The sequence below is a fragment of the Monomorium pharaonis genome, chromosome 8 (assembly GCF_013373865.1).
Source record: "Monomorium pharaonis isolate MP-MQ-018 chromosome 8, ASM1337386v2, whole genome shotgun sequence".
Lineage (NCBI taxonomy): Eukaryota > Metazoa > Arthropoda > Insecta > Hymenoptera > Formicidae > Monomorium > Monomorium pharaonis.
The window spans coordinates 23,847,123-23,866,018 of record NC_050474.1 but is presented as its reverse complement, the minus strand read 5'-3'; the positions used below and the strand labels follow the sequence as shown (position 1 = coordinate 23,866,018).

Genomic DNA, 18,896 nt, shown 5'->3' with positions numbered 1-18,896 from the left:
ACATAAAAAAGCTCCACGTTTTAACGGCATGCGTGATTAGACCTATGATTTTTCTCTGTAATCGTTTCTCGAATTATTACAAATGCATATTAGACACGGAAATGATACCACATCGTCGTAGGTAGACAAATAATCACGCGGGCGGTGGAAAATATGAAGAAGTATGAGCCGGACCACGTTGGCGGCATACGAGCTTTAGAGCTTTAGTCTCTATTGGCCGTCACGAAACTCTCGCGATCCATTATTTAGAGAATTAGACGGAAAGTGAAAAAGATTCTCGCCCGATTCGCACGTATCCTGTAGCGATAATGCCGATGCCATACAATACTGGATAATGCGGTAAGACTCCAGTGAATCTGGCTGTTCTTTTCTTTCAGTACGCGCGGTGTCTCGCCCTCGTACTTAATCCGCACCCCCAAGATCAATCCGCCTGACACAGTGTCATAAGGTTTCGTCGAATCGCACGCTTAGATGTGACAGTCTACGTCTGACATCTTTCGCGCAAGCATGTTAACATCGACATAAAAAATCGTGTAAGTACAGTATGTTCCTGATGGACCAAATGGTGCGAATCGAAAAGGGATAATGAAAAAAAGACGACATCTCTCTCCTACACAATTTTTCAATTAATTAAAATTCAGAGTGTTTTCATGGAATAATTTTTTCAAAGTGCATTTATTTAGCATAATTATATATAAAATAAAATAATTCAGATTAAATAAAAAAAGACAACTTTAAAAATAATATTATAAAAGTCTATTTGCAAAATATTATAATATAGCTAAAAGATATAATAATTTAAAAAATAAAAATAAATAATCAAGGTAAAAAAAATTAATAAATGTAATAATATAACAAATTAATACTATTTAATAATAATCATAACAAAAAAATTGTATTTAAATTAATTCAATTTTTTAACATAGCAACTTTAAAGAATTGAAGAAGAAATATAATAATATAATATCGGTCAAAAGTTTCAGCACTTCAGATTTTCTCACGGAAAGTTAAATATCTTTGTAAAAGAATCATAGTTTTCCAAAATTTATATTTCAAAGAGAAAACATAAAGTGTTAAATGTGTTTTTTAATTTTGCCTTTACGAATTTTATTTACTTTATTTTATTTCTCAGTTATCAAATTAAAAAATTATATTTCTTCAATTTTTTTTCACTTTAAAGCTTACTTTTTGTTATAACTTAAAGAAATATTATCTGATAAAAAACAAAAAAGTTATCTTAAAAATAGCATTCTAAGTGTTAGAATATCTTTTTTTCAATTGATGACAATGATTTCTTACAATAATAATTACAATAAAACTAATATTGTAGAAATTAATTAAAATTGCGGAATTTATATGTTTGATACTCAAAAAAACAGTCACCATTATACATATTTATTATACGCAATATTCCCTTTATTACTAGCATTATGCTCTGCTATATTATGTAGAATTCAAAAACGGGTCATACGTTTTCTGGGTTAAAAACCAGACGCTTACAAGAACGCCGATTTCTCGAAGAACGGAAAAAAATTTGTGTAAAAAAGATTCTCACCCGATCCGCACGTATCCCGTAGCGATAATGCCGATACCATACAATACTGGATAATACGGTAAGACTCTAGGACCGGAAAACCCGGAAAAACTCACAAGAAAAAAATTCGATAACATTTTTTATGTCAAAACCCATTTTCTATCAAATATTTTTTAATTTCAAAACTAAAAAATTTATGAAAAAAAATGTTATAATGTGTTTATAATGTAGTTGTTCATTTGTGTTTGATAATGTGTGTAATTTACATAATTTTTTTCAAAATTTTATAAAGATTTTTTAATAATTGACTTTTCATAAAATGTAAAATTTTAGGCATACTGATATATTAAACAATGATATCTGTATAATATAGTCACATTTACTTAAAATATTTATTTTACATTTTGTCATGGTTAAATAAGTTTCCTTTATTTTTTTATTGGTTATCTATAACTTTTTATTTTCTTAGACAGGTTTTAAAATAGTAAAGAAATAGTAAAAAATTATGTAAAAAATACATTTCTTTTATTTTATTTTTATTGCCTATTTATATATCTATTTTGTACTTTTAAATATTAAAATGTAATATACATGTGTGTGTGTGTGTGTGTGTGTGTGTGTGTGTGTGTGTGTGTGTGTGTGTGTGTGTGTGTGTGTGTGTGTGTGTGTGTGTGTGTGTGTGTAAATGTATATATGTGTAAAATGTATACATAAATATCGTATTTTAATTAAATTTGTTACAAATAACATTTTCTATAGATACATCTTTTAAATCAATATTTCTATGAAATCTATTTCAAATTTTTTCCACTACTGACGTTTTATAATTTTAACAGCTTTAGCAGCTTGTTCAGCGTGTGTAAACATTTTTTCGGATATGTTAGAGCAAAATGAATCCATCGGAGTCTCAGCAGGATCTGCTATCAAATGAGGCAAGACCGCCTTCTGTGCAATCGTTAGAGGCATCCACTGACTATATTCTTAGCCCAGTTGAGAAGCATTTCCTGCTTAGCGCAGAACGAGGTGATTGTGCTACTGTCAAAAGGTAATCCTACATTTTTTCGCATTAATATCCGCTTTAAGGATATCTTAGGCAAGACATAAAATAACCTAAATTCTGAAATGAACGCCGCTCGTTTCCGTGATATAGATCAAATATACAATTAGCTATAAAGAACATTATATATTTAGATAATTACAGAAATGTATAATTTTTATTAAAAATTATTAATAAAGAAGTTCAAAAAGAATAAGTTCTGAAAAATTAATATACCATTAATTATGCAATTTTAAGTAAATTTATAATGCAAAATAAGAACTACAATTTTTAATTTTTCCTTTTTAATAAAAAAGTAAAAGTTCATAAATTCTTCATATCTAAATCCTTTATAATTATGTATATTACAATTATTTAAAAATAGCAAAGTATTCTAAATTTTATTCTTGTTTATTTATTTGAAGACTAATAAATAATTAATTAGACATAAAAATGATATATTTCCTATTTATTTTAACAAATTGTTACTGCATGTTTAATTATAAAAAGTAGAACAATAAAATTATATTTTAAGAATATATTTTGCTTAATAATTAAATAAGTTAAAAAGATAATAGACGCATAAAAAAAAGTTTAAATTATTAATTATTGCCTAATAAACTAGCGGCTAAATATTTTGAGGATTACTGAGGGTTATGCCTTTGACAGTATTTCAAAGTCAATTAAAGCTCTTATCGAGAAATTATATAACTTTTGTCTTTCCAGAGAAGAAATTTCATCATTATTTATTACACAGGATAATATATTCATGAAACTTTTGATCAGCATGGTTAAATTAGAAATACGTGAATATTCCAAGATAATGAATAAGCAACTCTTCACGGTCAAGTTGGAATCAATTCTCTCTTAATAAAAATGTAAAGGAATTAACTTTCAAATAAACAACTATTTAAAATAATATTTGTGGCGTATAATTATAAAAAAAATAGAGACAAAGGTCTTACTTTTTAATTAATTTTAAGTAAATTGTATTTGAATGTAATTTAAATTTACAGAATTTTTTAATTTAAATCATAGTCGAAAAAATGTAGGATCTTATGTTTATTCTTATTCTTACTACAATAACAATATACTAATATTGAATAGATAAGCTATTCTATTATTTAATAAAGATAAATATATATGTGCGTCATAAGTCTTTATTAATCATTTTTTATAAAAAATATATTTCCTCAAAAGTTTTAAAACGTTAAGTTAAGAATACTTTTACTGAAGAAGTATCTTCTTTAATTAATTGTATTTGTTTAAATAATAAGTTGTGACAAAAATTGTTACAAAGACAGCCGGTAATTTTGACAACTTTGGTTAATGCATTACTAGTTAAAAATAAGATTTATTTACATGAAATATATTTTATATTTATTTGTATGCAAATTATGCAAATTTTGTTCAAATAAATATGGTAAAAATTATTTTGCGATATATAAGAGCTAATTATATTTATCAAAGAAATTTTTTTAATGTTCTTGTTTGACAGATATATCATGTTAGTAAAATGATAATTATTATGTAATATGCTGAACAGATTAATCGAGGAGAATCAAGATCACCCGGAAATATTGAATATCAATTGTGTCGACCCGTTAAATCGTTCAGCGCTGATAGCCGCTATTGAAAACGAAAATATCGAGCTTATTAAGCTGCTGCTCAAATTGGGAATTGAAGTGAAGGTAAATATCGTGGGGTCGAAACGGCACGATGTCTCTCATGAAAATCATGCGCGACGAGCCGCTCCCCTAATTATTGCTGGTAATGCGCGTTACGCTGATATACCGTAATCGATGTCTACCGGGATACGCTAATAACAGCTCCGTGCATCTGGCACATTTTTTTGTATCATTATGTAGGCACAATTTTGGGTCATTTGCAATCATTTGCAGTCATTTACAGAAAGTGTTCTCAAAATATTCATTTCAAATTTAGATACGTTAAACGTCGATCGGTCGTTATTCAAAATAAATTTATTATTAAAGCGTATATTAATGTTATTAAAACATATAATGTTATTAAAATATAAATATTAAGCAACAATAATTATCAATAATAAATAAAACACTAAGACTAAATCGTCAAGTTAACTCAATTTTTCAATTTAATTAAATTGTTTATTGTTTAAATATTTATGCATTTAAATTAAATATATAATTACCAAAGAAATTTAATCAATTTGGAAAATTTAGTCAAGTTAACAACTTTTCTTCAGTGTTTAAAAAAATAGGACAAATATTGATTTTACAACAAAAATTTTTATCATGTAAGAAATGACATAGGCCACTATAAATGATGTAATTAATTATATACATTACAAAGTGTCTCAGCTATATCCTAACGCCTAAAAGCATAAAACACTTAAAAGCAGAATTCACGCATTTTTCAGGATGCACTTTTGCATGCTATTAAAGAAGAGTATGTGGAAGCGGTGGAAGTCTTACTGCAATGGGAAGAAAAAATACACAAGCCAGGGCAAACTTACGTGAGTCCAATAACGCTTTTATTTTGCCACATACTTTTTACTTTAATAGCTATATATATTTATATATAATTCTAATAACAATATATATATATATATATATATATATATATATATATATATAAATCTTTTATTCTATTAAAATACACATTTAAAATACAAAATTGTTGAATGTTTATCCAAAAAATTATGTTTTCAAAAATTAATTTATTATCTTTAAATAAATATAAATTTTAATTAATTTCTAAATAATTAACAGTAACAATTAATATTTTCTTAATGATGTCCTCTAAAAATTGAATCAATTATTAATTATAAAAATAAAAACAACGAAAAAAAACCTTTAATTTCAGAGTTGGGAAGCTGCAGATTCATCATCGTCCTTTACATCTGATATAACTCCGTTAATTTTAGCAGCTCACAAAAATAATTATGAAATATTAAAATTGCTCTTAGATCGTGGTGCGACTCTTCCAACACCTCATGATGCTAGGTATACAAAAGATGAAATGTACTTTGTAATGATAGCCTTTATTATATTATTATTTTTACATTTTTGACAAAGTTCATGATAAGATTCTTCTAAAAATTTTTATTATAATAAGAATTCTTCATATAATATTTCAGAATTTCTATACATTTTAAGTTTAAAAATCTTTTATAATTTTTTGTGGTTTTATAATTTTTTATTTATAATTTTATTTGCTAGATTTTTTTAATATAAATATATACTGGAACATTTTATAGAAATATTGAGAAAAAAGTCTATATCTTTTCCAAAATTTTTTGTTTATATAAAACATTTCAAGATTTCCAATTTTATAATTTTCGAAAAAAAATTTTAAACAAAGTATTTTTTTATAAATTTTTATAAAAATTTAAAATATAAAATTATTTAGAAACATGATATTACGACAATTTTTTATTGGATGTTTATTAATAATTTTTTATTAGTAATCAATAATCGGAAATTTTGGGGGCTGTTAATTGAATAATTTTTTATACTCTCTCTCTCTCTCTCTCTCTCTCTCTCTCGCGCGCGCACACACACACACACACACACACACACACACACACACACACACACACACACACACACACACACACACACACACACACACACACACACACACACACACACACACACACACACACACACACACACACGCACAGAGAGAGAGAGAGAAAGAGAGAAAGTCTAACGAGCTTTTTCTAGAGATAAGAAAAGAACATAGTGCTATTTTATTATAGGTGTGGTTGCGATGAATGTGTCACTTCTAGCGAACAGGACTGCCTCCGACATTCGCAATCTCGAATAAATGCGTACCGGGCACTCACTTCGTCATCTTTAATCGCGCTGTCCTCAAGAGACCCGCTTTTAACAGCTTTCGAGCTTTCATGGGAACTGCGCCGTCTCAGCAGAATGGAGCAAGAATTTCGCGCCCAATACAATGTACTTAATTCGTTAATTTTTCTTTTGTCCTTTCTGCCCGCGATCATTTGAGACACTAAACGATTATATTTGAAATTTATATTACTTACAATCTTGATCTTTTGCATGATATTCTTTAAAACCGAACCTGCAGACCATTGCAGATACATTTCTCCGAATCCACAGATCAAGAACAAGAAAAAATGTAAGCAAATACGATTGAACAACTTGCTTCAATAGGTGCAAATAGCAGCAAGTTGTTTGTTGGTTGATAAATAAAATTTCTGCTTACATATTTCAGCTAAATTTCAGTATATCGCATATATTTTGTTTATAAATTTTTCAAGCAAAATGCTAAATTAACGATAAAATTCAATAAATCCATGTTTTTTCGAATAGGCCGTTACATATTCGTCTGTCTTAAAAATAATTTTACATTAATCCAGGAGATGCGAGAACAGACGCAGCAATTTGCAACCAGCTTGCTGGATCATGCGCGCACATCTTACGAATTGGAAATTATGTTAAACTATAACCCTACCGGTGAGAATTGGGAGCCTGGGGAGAGACAAACCTTGGACCGGCTCAAGCTAGCTATTAAATATAAACAGAAACAAGTACGTGGACACTATAAGATAAAACATATATTTTATGTGTTTATATCTCTCTCTAAAATTTTTATGAAATATATAATATGAAAACATAAAAATAATGATAATAGTAGCAATAGTGATAGAAACGTGTACATACATATATACATATCAAATGTCTTGTTTAATTTCTTCAGCTTAATTTTTTAAAAAAATTAACTTGTTATCGTCTAATAATTTTATAAAACTATTCTCCATTATAAAATTTTGCGTTTTGTGTGTGTGTGTGTGTGCGCGCGCGCGCACACACACACACACACACAAATTAATTTTATTAACTTTTATTAATATTACTAGCTATGCCCTGCCACGCGTTGCTGTGGCTCTCTATTCTTATGCTACGTTTTTTTCAAATTTTCTTTGCTTTCGTTGTTTAACTTTCAAGAGCCTTGCTTTACTGTTGCTCTTTTTATTTTATTTTTGAATAAGCATTTATCTAGCTTTAATAAATCTAATATTCATTCATTCATGTACTTATAACTTTTTTTTCTAAAAGCTGCCATGGATTTAGAAATCCATTCAAAAGACTGTTTTAAATAAGTTCTTTTTTTTTCAATAAAATAACAGCCATCTTTATTTTTCTTATTACCTTAATTTAAACACAATAGAAACATTCTTCGCCTCTCCCGGTCTCTCCCGTCTCTCCCCGTCTCTCCTGGTCTCTACCCGTCTCTCCCCATTTCTCCCGGTTTCTCCCCGTCTCTCCCCGTCACTCCCGGTCTTTCCTCGTCTCTCCCGGTCTCTCCCCGTCTCTCCCGGTCTCTCCCCGTTTCTCTCTGTCTCTCCCGGTCTCTCCCCGTCTCTCACGGTCTCTATCCGTCTCTCCCCGTCTCTCCCGATCTCTCCCCGTCTCAATGTGTCAAAATTTCAATAATTAATGAAAAACTATTTTTTACACTTAAATTATGGCCATCATTTTTGAAACACCGGTATATCCAAAATCAAACCCCATAAGAACATTCCCGTTTTCGAATGCAACATTGTGTCAAAATGTCAAATCCTGCCATTGATTCTAAATTGTCATATACACGCTAAAAGAAACATTCTCAAATTAAAGGCCTGCATTTATGAAACGACCAATAATAAATCTAATATTCATTTATTCACGTACTTCTAACTAAATTCAATACAACGTTGTGTCAAAATTACAAAAAAATATCATTTAAAAAATATTATTTAAATTAAATTATGGCCATCATTTTTGAAACACACGTATTTCCAAAATCAGACCCCATAAGAACACCCCCGGTTACGAATGCAACGTTGTGTCAAAATTTCAAAGCAACCGGTGAAAAACTTACGGAGATCTTAGATGAGGAACAAACATTTTACATTTTTATTTATATAGATTTAATTATACAATTTTAATTTTTCATATGTAACACTTATAAATTATTTATGTAATATTTATAATTGTTATTTATTTTGTTGAAGTTTGTCGCTCATCCGAACGTGCAACAATTACTAGCTGCTATCTGGTACGACGGTCTTCCAGGATTTAGAAGGAAAAACATTGTAGCGCAATTAATGGAAGTTGCTAAGCTTGGAGCAATGTTTCCGATTTACAGCACTATTTATATGATGGCTCCTACTTCACAAATGGGATTGTTTATGAAAAAGCCATTTGTCAAATTTATATGTCATTCCGCATCGTACGCTTTTTTTTTAAGTACGACATATTTTCAGTTATTTTATACGTCTTTCTGTCACCTTATATTTCAAAATAACTCTTAATAGAACATTTGCTTCTTTCAAGTGCTACTCGGTATGGCGTCACAAAGAATCGAATATCTGTTGATCGAATTATTTGGTAACGCTTGGATGCAAGAGATACTTGCTGGTTGGAAGAAACGAGAACGCGGTTGCATCCCGGGTTTCGTTGAGACAGGCGTGGTCATCTATGTGATAAGTAACGCAATTAAAATAATTATTTTTAATAATTCTATATTAAATAATAATTATAAAAAAATACTAAAAGAATATTATTTAAAATGATACGTATAATTATTTAAAAAATCAATACAAAATATATTGTGCACGATATCTATACTTATTCCAACATATTTTGATATAAATTATAAAATATCTCAAATATATTGAAATATTTGAATTATCTTAATTTGATACTTTTATATACAGAATATTATTATTATCTTATTAGGTAAACTAATGTAAAGACAACATGTAATTACACAAGAAATACATGCACAAAAACACGCGTATATGTACGTGCATGTATATGTAAAAGTTATGATCTTATTTGATTTAAATTAATGTATAGAATTTGCGCACAATTAATTTTAGTGATAAGAAATTTCTTATTGTGGTTTTCGTAAATTGTTGATAACAAAAAATTATTTTTATATAGCAATTATTTTCTCTCTATTTTTAAGAAACTGTATTCGTAGGTTTAATCATCAATGAAATTAAATCTTTATGGGCAGATGGATTAATTGAATACGTATCTGATCTTTGGAATATCGTAGATTTTGTTCAAAATATGTTTTATGTGATCTGGATAAGTATGCGTGTTACTGCTTGGTGGATAGTACAGGTAGGTTTTATTATATTTTTATAAAAATAAAGACAGCAATGGCTTCCTGCAATGTAATGCAATAATCCTAATAATTAAATATTACGAAAATAATATTGGTCCCTATAGCAAATTAACTATATATATATATATATATATATATATATATATATATATATATATAAACTCTTTTAGCACTTATATTGTAATATAACCAAGAGAAAAAAAGATTGCAAAAACATAATAAACATTTTTATATTTTCTTTCTTAATCCGCGCGCTTACCACAATAACTTTCACTATAAAATTTTTGCCGTGTATACATGTATTTGATACTTAATATACAAAGAAATTATTTCTATCTTAAAAATTTTTGTTGAACTGTACTACTTTATAACAGAGAGAATATCGGAGCGGTTTAGATCCTTGGTATCCAAGAGATCAATGGCACGCATTCGATCCAATGCTGCTTTCGGAGGGAGCATTCGCGGCTGGAATGATATTTAGGTAATTTCTGCAAATAGAACGTCTAAGAAAAAAAAAAGTCTGATCAAAACTATTATTCATAACGACGTACGTCATATGCATATTGTGTATTTCAGCTTTTTAAAACTTGTCCATATATTCAGCGTGAATCCTCATCTCGGGCCGCTCCAAATTTCCCTCGGGAGAATGATAATAGACATTATCAAGTTCTTTTTCATCTACACCCTCGTGCTGTTCGCCTTTGGTTGCGGTAAGTAACGCACCTCCCCATTATTTATTCACTCGCGGAAATTCCATTGTTCATTTCGCGAGTCTCGTCTCACATATTAATCGAGAAATCATTTTGCTTTTACTTTCCACACAAGACTGGCAATCCCTTGACAAAATAAATAAGTAAAGTAGAACAACGTGTTGTTTTAAACTCATGTTTTAGGTATGAATCAATTGCTGTGGTATTATGCGGATTTAGAAAAAAGAAAATGTTATCACGAGTCCGACGAGTTGCCGGATTTCGACGATCAGGAGAAAGCCTGTTCGATATGGAGAAGATTCGCTAAGTATGAAAATCAAGTATATCCAATTCATTAAACGAGATCTTAAAAATCTTAAAAAATTGATCCGTGCTTTCAGCCTGTTCGAGACGTCGCAATCTCTCTTTTGGGCAAGTTTCGGTATGATCGACTTAATGTCCTTTGACCTGACAGGCATTAAGAGCTTCACGCGATTCTGGGCGCTCCTCATGTTCGGTTCTTACTCCGTGATTAACGTCATTGTGCTGTTGAATATGCTGATTGCTATGATGTCCAATTCTTATCAAATCATTTCGGTAGAATCAATTTTTTTAAGAATCACGTCGATAAATAAAGATTACCTGATTAATTTTTACAATAAATGTTTTTATAATAAAATTATAACTTAATTTTCGTCACATTCTTTGTTAAATCTTTTAAAATTGACATTTATATAATATTTTACGTACTTACTATACTGATATATTGTACTGATACATTTTTAGGAAAGATCTGACACAGAATGGAAATTTGCCAGGAGCCATTTATGGATGAGTTATTTCGAGGATGGCGATACTGTGCCACCGCCGTTTAATATGATCCCGACGACTAAAACTTTTCAAAAACTATTTAAATGTGGGAGCAATGATCGTTCCACAAGATCCTTTATAGTAAATAATTTTTATAGATTTCTTTTAGACTATTCCAAAATCACTACATGTTCCTTTTTGAATATTGATTCCACTTGACTATTTTAGATTTTTTAACGACGCCCAGTTAGAGGTACTAATATCCTTATTTGATTCACTACTACAATTATACTCGATACATTGTTAATAATAGTTACTCTGACATAGAAGAGAACAATTTGAACATTTTATAATAAATTTCTGTAATATATATTTTTAGAAAAAGTCTCGAGAGAAAGCTTTGGCTAGACACGACACCATAATGCGTTTACTCATACGTCGTTACGTGACAGCTGAACAAACAAAACGAGATGAATTTGGTATTACGGAGGACGATGTTAGGGAAATTCGCCAGGACATTTCGTCTTTCCGATATGATCTAATTGATATCCTCAGGAAAAACGGCATGTGTACACCAGCACTTGACAAAGAAGAAACGAACAGTCAGTATTTACAATAAATCTATCGCGCGCGCGTGTGTGTGTGTGTGTGTGTGTGTGTGTGTGTGTGTGTGTGTGTGTGTGTGTGTGTGTGTGTGTGTGTGTGTGTGTGTGTGTTTGATCGACAATAATAAGGTACATTATCTCGAGAGACCAGGAAGTTCAAGTTTCTCTCTCAGATCACGTGACGAGAAATGAAGAAAACACATTAGAGTAGATACATGTTTTTCTTTAAATTTAATCCGTCACATTAGATCCATTTTTTTTTAATTTTAGAATGAGATATCAGAATTGAAATCACTGAGCTTTTCCATAAGTCACTTTGTTAGAAAGATGCTGTTCTCAAAAAGTTAATTTTCTTTTGTGATCACACAAATCGAAAATATTTTGTCTTCAAATTTTCGTCTTCTAATAATGCTTAAAAAAAAAGCGAATGCACTTACAAAATATGAATTTTCAAGTACCCGGGAAAAAGGGCAGAGTGATGGAACGTCGACTCCAAAAGGATTTCCAGATCGGTATCGTAGAGGGTATCGTGCAGGCTGTCATCCAGAGCGAGAAGGAACCGAAGGACGTATTCAGTCAAATCGCGAAAGCGATCGGACGAAAAGGCAGTGGTGCCGCTAAGAAAGATTGGAACGCCGTGGTGAGACAAAGCACCATTCCCGAAGATCCTATCGGGAGTACAAACGAAGCGGTGGAACGTCAAACCCGGCGTAGTCTACGTCGCCACTTGCGACACCAGCCCAATTCCGATCTGGCGTCCATGGATCCAAAACGACTGCTCGACTATAATCCGAATCTTTCGGACTTGACGCCGGTTACTAGGATAGCTTACGCCAAGTTCATGCTCAGCAAAAATAAGCCGGACGAGCGACCCAACGGTAAACAATTTTATTCTTCATTTTTATCAATTTTCCCATTTCTTTATTTCTTTGAACGTTTTAAATTCTCTTACGTTTAGATAAAAATTTAAAAATTTTATTATTTATATTTTATAAAAAATTATAAAAATGAGATAATGAGACTATATAATAATTAAATCTATTTTTAATTTATATCCTGAAACTATATATGTATAATTTTTCCATAAAATTCAAGAATCGTATTCAGAACGCGCGCTTATATAATAAAAATGTTGGCGCGCTTTTCTGTCGTTCTATTCTTGTTCTAGTCACAAGCGTCACAAATGATGAGTATGTACATACCGCGCGAATAAACAATAAATAAACGATATTAGATTAATAATGACTCACCCCACAATCACTTCGCCGCGTGGCGTCGCGTCGTCCAATGGCTCCCAGACTAGATTCCTCCTCCAGATTTTTCAATTTAAAAATCCTTCACGACTGAATCTCCATAGCACTTACACAATCTCGCGCGCGCGCCAATTAACGAATACAAGACTAATTGCGCAAGCCATAGGTATTTCTCGATTAAACGTGTCGCGATTTGAGACTACTTCGCGGCGTACCGGCGTACGGCGCGCGGCGTTTTGTCGATCCGTCGAAAGTTTCGACAGCGGCAACTTCACTTCGATTTACTGCGCGCACGTCACAATTGCAATCGCAATTCGCAAATCGATAATCTTTTGTGAGGTTGTGAATCGATTGTGAGGTTAGGATGCCGAATTGAAACAGTTAATCCTTGCTTTCCATGCATGCATTAGTATGTCAAACATGCGTCTCTACATTAGATTACTTCATTCGTATATATGCTTTTCAAACGCGTGCATTAGCCATAATCAGATACGAGAGTGAGATTTTTTAACACGCGGCAACGCATACATGGAACAACAGAGGTAACTAGGGACACTCAAGAGCGATTCTCGCATGGAAAATGCAGAAAAGCGAAAGAAAACAAATTCAACGTTCAGTATAATAATAGTTTTCGATCGCGCGAGTTTCGCGAAACGCACATTTTATTGACAAAAGATCGATCACAACTTGCCGTCATTTGAGTAAATAACTAAGTACGTGACTCGCAAGCGCAACTCGTTTCATACTTTTTGACGATCTGAAGACAGCGGACGAACTCGAACTGCGGCGCTTCAATCAATTGATAAAAAGCTCGACGCGATGTATGTATGTGTAGGTATGTATATAGTACATACATACATTTGAATCCATTCAATTCCTTAGTTATAACAATACTGTTCAAGATTTATATTTTTGAGAAATTAAAATTTATACCTGTGCCTATTATCTAATCCCACTTTTAAGTTTATAACTCTTCTCTCGTAATGCAAGACGCTTGTTTTCTCACAATTAATGGAATTACTCTGAGATTGTTCAAAATTTTTTTACATACATTACATTTATTGTTTTAAAATATCTTATTATTAATATTATGTAAGAGCTGTGGATTTTTCAAGAAAATTTTTTCTAACTAGACTTATTTAAAATAAATGATCTGTCTCTTATTTTTGTTACATATATTGTCATATAAAGAGATAAAAAGATGAAAAAACTAAATATTCACTTGTACGCAGATACAAATAATTCTACTAAAGAAGAGACTGAGAAGGCACCTCGAAGAAACAGCAAAGTTATAATAACAGAAACTTGCACAAATACAGTTCCACGATCTGCCAATGAAACTTTTAAAAAAAGTCTATTGAAATCTACAAGCAGCGGCAGCATAGATAAATCGGCAGTACTTGACGTTAAAACCATTCAAGTTAGAGCACCATCACCTATACCTGAGGATCTTGTAGGAGAAGAAATCAATAAGCAGTCGACGTCATTAACAATGTCTGATCAAGAAAAGAGAGTTGAAGAAAAAGAAAATGAGCAAAAACAACAACCACAGAAAGATGAAGCGAGTGAAAAAGAGATATTAGAAGAACGAAAGAAAAAAGAAATGATGGAAGATGAAAGTAAGCGTCAACAATTGGGAAATATGGAGGGGAGTAACAATAATAATACTGTACAGGTGATCTCGGAAACAGATAGGGAGATTAAAGCAGAAACATGTACTGGATCTGATGCAAAAGAAGGGAAACCTGAAATGCTACCAGTTTCAACTACTAAATTGCGTGGAAAATCAAAAGCAACTGGTCGAGTAATGGGAGGTTGGATTTAATTAAACATCATTATTTACATATTATTTTTATTTCAAATGTTTAAATATCTTATTAGACTAAAATATGCATTTCTATAAAATTTCATGTTCGTTTTAAGTATCTGTTAATAATATGCTCGCGCTGATAATGCATCAAGCTCTATCGTATTACATTTTAAAATTTTTTGCTGGAAAATCCATCAGTTATTTAAACAATAAAAGAAAATATTTTACAAAAATATTTAACCTGTGAAATCTCGATAATTCCTAACATGTATTACGAGACGGACTTTCCTCGTGTACAACACAAATGTAATTTCGCAGAACTTTACATGACAAGTGGTATTTAATATTGATTCTCAGAATACATTGTCAACTTCGAATGTTTAGATCAATTTATAAATGCATTCCATCTAAATGCACTGTCTCACTTTCCCTAAATCGATTTCTCAATATCAATAATATTTTATGTATATTATAAATACACATTTTATTAATTGTACGTTGTACTTCTTATAACATAAAATAGAACTTAATTTAACTTTGTTCAACTTATTTAAGCTTATTTTAGTTGAAAAGAAATATACTGATGATAAGAAAGAAAATTGAACTTTAATTCAAATATACTTGCATATTTAATTTAGTCAAGCTTCTTGATTTTCAGTATTTTTTCCAATTAACACAACTTTTTTTTCTCGATGCAGACTGTCTTAAGTCACAAAATTTTATTAATGAGATTAGATTACATATAAAGTTGGAAATTCCATTACGAAGAATTTACTATGCTTGTGAATACGATAAGCAGGTGACACGTGACGTAATTACTCGCGGACGTAATAATTTGCTATTGTCACGTACGAATGATAAGCGGACGGCTTTTAATTTCGATGATCCTTATCACTAATATGTCATCGTGCACGTCGTCACGAACAATGCCTTATTTAGACAGTAAATGTCAGATAGATGACATAATAAATAAAATTATATATCTAATGTAATACAACAATCGATATTCACAGCAAATTTTTCAACGTATACATTTACCACAAATCGCTGCTAAGAAGGTTCTGAAATATGAAAATAGCAAAGTTAATATAATAAAGGCAATTTTGTTTAATCTATTAACTGTACATTGTTAGTAATATTATTAAGTTACTTTCTTCTAAATAATAAAAAGTTTTGTGCCATTACAACCCTTGTTTTTAAGAAAGCATTGCTTCCCGATAAATACATTAAATATTTGATCTTGATTAAATTTCTTTAGTTTAAATATATATATCAAATAGTTAAATATATAAATACTTGAACTGAAGAAATTTAATCAAATTTAATTAAACTTAAAGATTTAATTAAGTCAATAAATTTTACTTCTTTTTAGTACAAACATTCAATAACATTAATGTTGTTGATTAAAAAGCACCTTCGTTTTTGTATATCCACCCCTTCTACTTTTAGTCCGTTAGAAACAGCGTACTTCTTCTTTTTGTTGACTCTTTTATCTTCCTGTAATATATCATCATATTCGACATATTTTATATCCAGAAAATGTATCAAATTATATGTAAGAGAATGTCATTTACAACATAATACTCATGGAAACTGATTTCACGCAATTTTATGAGATTTTCGTAGATGTTGATATTAATGATCATTTTCATTGGTTAAGTAATTTTAACTCATGCTTACATCTTTAAGTTCGCCAATTAAATACTTTTTTAGCATCTTCGTGGCATCTAAAGAGTGTCCGAAATCATCAAATCCACTCGTTGCATCTTTTCCCGCATATTCCTCGATTAATTCTGGACCACCGGGATGCTATTATTATATATATATGTGTATGTAATATTAGATTATTCTACATAATTATATATAATATAAGATATGATTAAAATTCTAGTAGGTAATGGTTCTTTTCTCTTTGTCGAATCAGAATAAATCTGTATTGTACCTTTCGTTACAAATTGTCAAACGTGTTTTAAAATAGAGTTTATTGAGAGAGAAAGAGAGAAATATAAATCAAAAAATTATTTTAAGAATTAAATAAAATAGTATTTTAATAATTTATTTTCTTTAATTGTATTTTTTGAGAAAAACTATTCTATTGTTCTTGTTATATTTTTAGATAGCTGCTATTGTACATATCGCGCAAGGTCACGTTAAAGATCAAAAATTTAAGCATGAAATGTAAGATAAAGAATATTATTATCTAATTTTACACAATCTTTTGAACCTCATACATAAAAGTAGATTTTTTTTAAATCTGATATAGAAGTAATTTATTATCTATCTTTAATTTTAATTGTTTTAATTAACTTATTAATATTAATTTAACTTTATTGTTTCCTTCAAAAGAATTACCTCTTTTCTTGATTGTATAATGACTTTAATAACATTCTATATGTTCTGTAAATTTTTGTATTGCTAAAATGTCTTAAAAACAGTATTATCGATCACAGATGAAAATGAGTATAAATTAATAATATTGATTCTTCTATAAACTTGTTTTATATTTTTAAGTTTGTTTTATATTTTTTTAAACATATAATTATCATATTATTATATTATGTTTACTATATTGAAATACATTATTATATACTAATATTATATTTTTTCTATAACTTGTAATTTTCTATGATATTAACATTGCCGATATCTTTTAGATTTTTTAGATAAAATTTAAGTAAGTTAAATTCTTATTATATGATTTAATTCTTCTAATTATTTTGTATGTAAAACCAATCAAATAAAGTTATGAAAAAAATAAATATGTAAAATTTCTTGAATTTTATTTTGATATATTTTATTATAAAACAATATTACAAAATATTTATTGTACTTTTTGACTTCATTTTAATACTATCATGCATAGATGAGATAATTGGATTTATGTAAAATAATACATAATTTTGTTTGAAAAAAATATGTAATTTAAAATTTTATGCATGTGTACCTGTTGCATATAATCCGTTACATCATAAACGTTATCGTAGATCACGATCCATGTTCTTGTTCCATTCTTGCCGTTGCACTTCGCGACGTCTGTAAGCGAATAGCAAATTACCGAATCGGACATTCTTTGACCGACTTGCGCGACAAAAAGAGAAAGAATCAATTCGCATCTGTGATATAAGTAACACATGCGGATATCGCAAAGATTGTTGCGGATAAGTATATCACAATTTAGAGAGACATCAATTGTATCTATAGATAATTGTAAATCTATACTACTGCTGTTTCAGTTTATCATTTGATCATACAACCAATGCAAAATGTCAATTTATTAGATGCGTTTAAGATTTAATAGTAATAACTATAATTAACAAGTTTATATTATAACTTCTAACTTAATAAATGTTAAATAAATAAATTTTTTTAATAGTTATTTGTAGAAATATAAATTTTAATTTATGTTTTTTCAAATGTATTAAAAAGTAGCTTATATAAAAGAAAAATATATTTCCATAAAAAAAAATATTTTTTTAATAATATTAACATTATCAATATCGTTAAAAGAAACAAAACAAGGAGAAAGTAAAAGAGATAAAAAACAATTAATGCTAATTACCTATGAAACATACAGAATTTGTCTATAACAACATGTCTGTGACAATTAAAACATTATAAAAACTAATTTTTTGAATTATTGATAAATGGTGAAATCACATTTTAATGAAACTAAAATAATCCAGAATAAACATAAAATTCAACAAAATTTTACCGAAATTTCATCAAAATTTTTTATTAGAACTATCATACTTAACTTTATGTATGTACAATATTTTACTGTATATGTTGTATATGTATAATATTAAAAATATTAGACAATAATATGTATACATATACACAATACGTACAGTATATAATGCATATTTTTTTAAATTTAAGTTTGGGAATATAGCACGAATACAATCGAATAGCAATTTACTAATAGAATAAAATATAATGAACATAGTAGGGACATAAACAAAATAATAGTTTATCAACAATTTCACATGCATAACATATTATACACTACAATTTATGTACTGACAGTG

The 18,896-nt window shown here is 29.5% G+C and overlaps 2 protein-coding genes across 9 annotated transcripts; one reads left to right on the top strand and one right to left on the bottom strand.

Moving 5' to 3' along the window:
- Nucleotides 1-167: 167 nt before the first annotated feature.
- LOC105835077 (transient receptor potential protein) lies at nucleotides 168-16,049 on the top strand. Of its 7 annotated transcripts, XM_036291303.1 has the most exons (19): nucleotides 168-533; nucleotides 1,452-1,613; nucleotides 2,371-2,579; nucleotides 4,117-4,261; nucleotides 4,969-5,064; nucleotides 5,415-5,554; nucleotides 6,313-6,514; nucleotides 6,940-7,110; nucleotides 8,578-8,812; nucleotides 8,900-9,052; nucleotides 9,552-9,697; nucleotides 10,076-10,182; nucleotides 10,278-10,411; nucleotides 10,595-10,718; nucleotides 10,792-10,987; nucleotides 11,177-11,341; nucleotides 11,580-11,802; nucleotides 12,261-12,683; nucleotides 14,291-14,883. In XM_036291303.1, exons 3-19 carry the CDS (start codon nucleotides 2,425-2,427, stop codon nucleotides 14,881-14,883), a joined length of 3,408 nt encoding a protein of 1,135 aa, XP_036147196.1. In that variant the 5' UTR covers nucleotides 168-533; nucleotides 1,452-1,613; nucleotides 2,371-2,424. The 7 variants fall into 7 exon arrangements, with proteins under 7 accessions (XP_036147196.1, XP_036147199.1, XP_036147197.1 ...); XM_036291306.1 differs by lacking the exon at nucleotides 1,452-1,613 and having other exon boundaries at nucleotides 2,419-2,579; XM_036291304.1 differs by lacking the exon at nucleotides 1,452-1,613.
- LOC105835082 (cytochrome b5) lies at nucleotides 15,544-18,225 on the bottom strand. 2 transcript variants are annotated; one of them, XM_012678047.3, is made up of 4 exons: nucleotides 17,813-18,219; nucleotides 16,549-16,677; nucleotides 16,283-16,365; nucleotides 15,544-15,929 (listed from the first exon to the last, which is right to left on the bottom strand). In XM_012678047.3, the coding sequence occupies exons 1-4, from the start codon at nucleotides 17,999-18,001 to the stop codon at nucleotides 15,890-15,892; spliced, it is 441 nt and encodes a 146-aa protein (XP_012533501.2). In that variant the 5' UTR covers nucleotides 18,002-18,219; the 3' UTR covers nucleotides 15,544-15,889. The 2 variants fall into 2 exon arrangements, with proteins under 2 accessions (XP_012533501.2, XP_028045907.1); XM_028190106.2 differs by lacking the exon at nucleotides 15,544-15,929 and having other exon boundaries at nucleotides 15,956-16,365; nucleotides 17,813-18,225.
- Nucleotides 18,226-18,896: the final 671 nt, after the last annotated feature.

Bases quoted from the DNA above. Each gene is read 5' to 3' on its own strand.
- LOC105835077 (XM_036291307.1), top strand. From the start codon at position 2,425: ATGAATCCATCGGAGTCTCAGCAGGATCTGCTATCAAATGAGGCAAGA. The intron at 10,183-10,277 runs GTAATTTCTGCA...TGTGTATTTCAG, and splicing joins GCGGCTGGAATGATATTTAG to CTTTTTAAAACTTGTCCATA. The intron at 12,684-14,290 runs GTAAACAATTTT...ACTTGTACGCAG, and splicing joins GCCGGACGAGCGACCCAACG to ATACAAATAATTCTACTAAA.
- LOC105835082 (XM_028190106.2), bottom strand. From the start codon at position 18,001: ATGTGTTACTTATATCACAGATGCGAATTGATTCTTTCTCTTTTTGTC. The intron at 16,678-17,812 runs GTACACATGCAT...ATATAATAATAG, and splicing joins TAACGGATTATATGCAACAG to CATCCCGGTGGTCCAGAATT. The intron at 16,366-16,548 runs GTAAGCATGAGT...GATATATTACAG, and splicing joins TAATTGGCGAACTTAAAGAT to GAAGATAAAAGAGTCAACAA.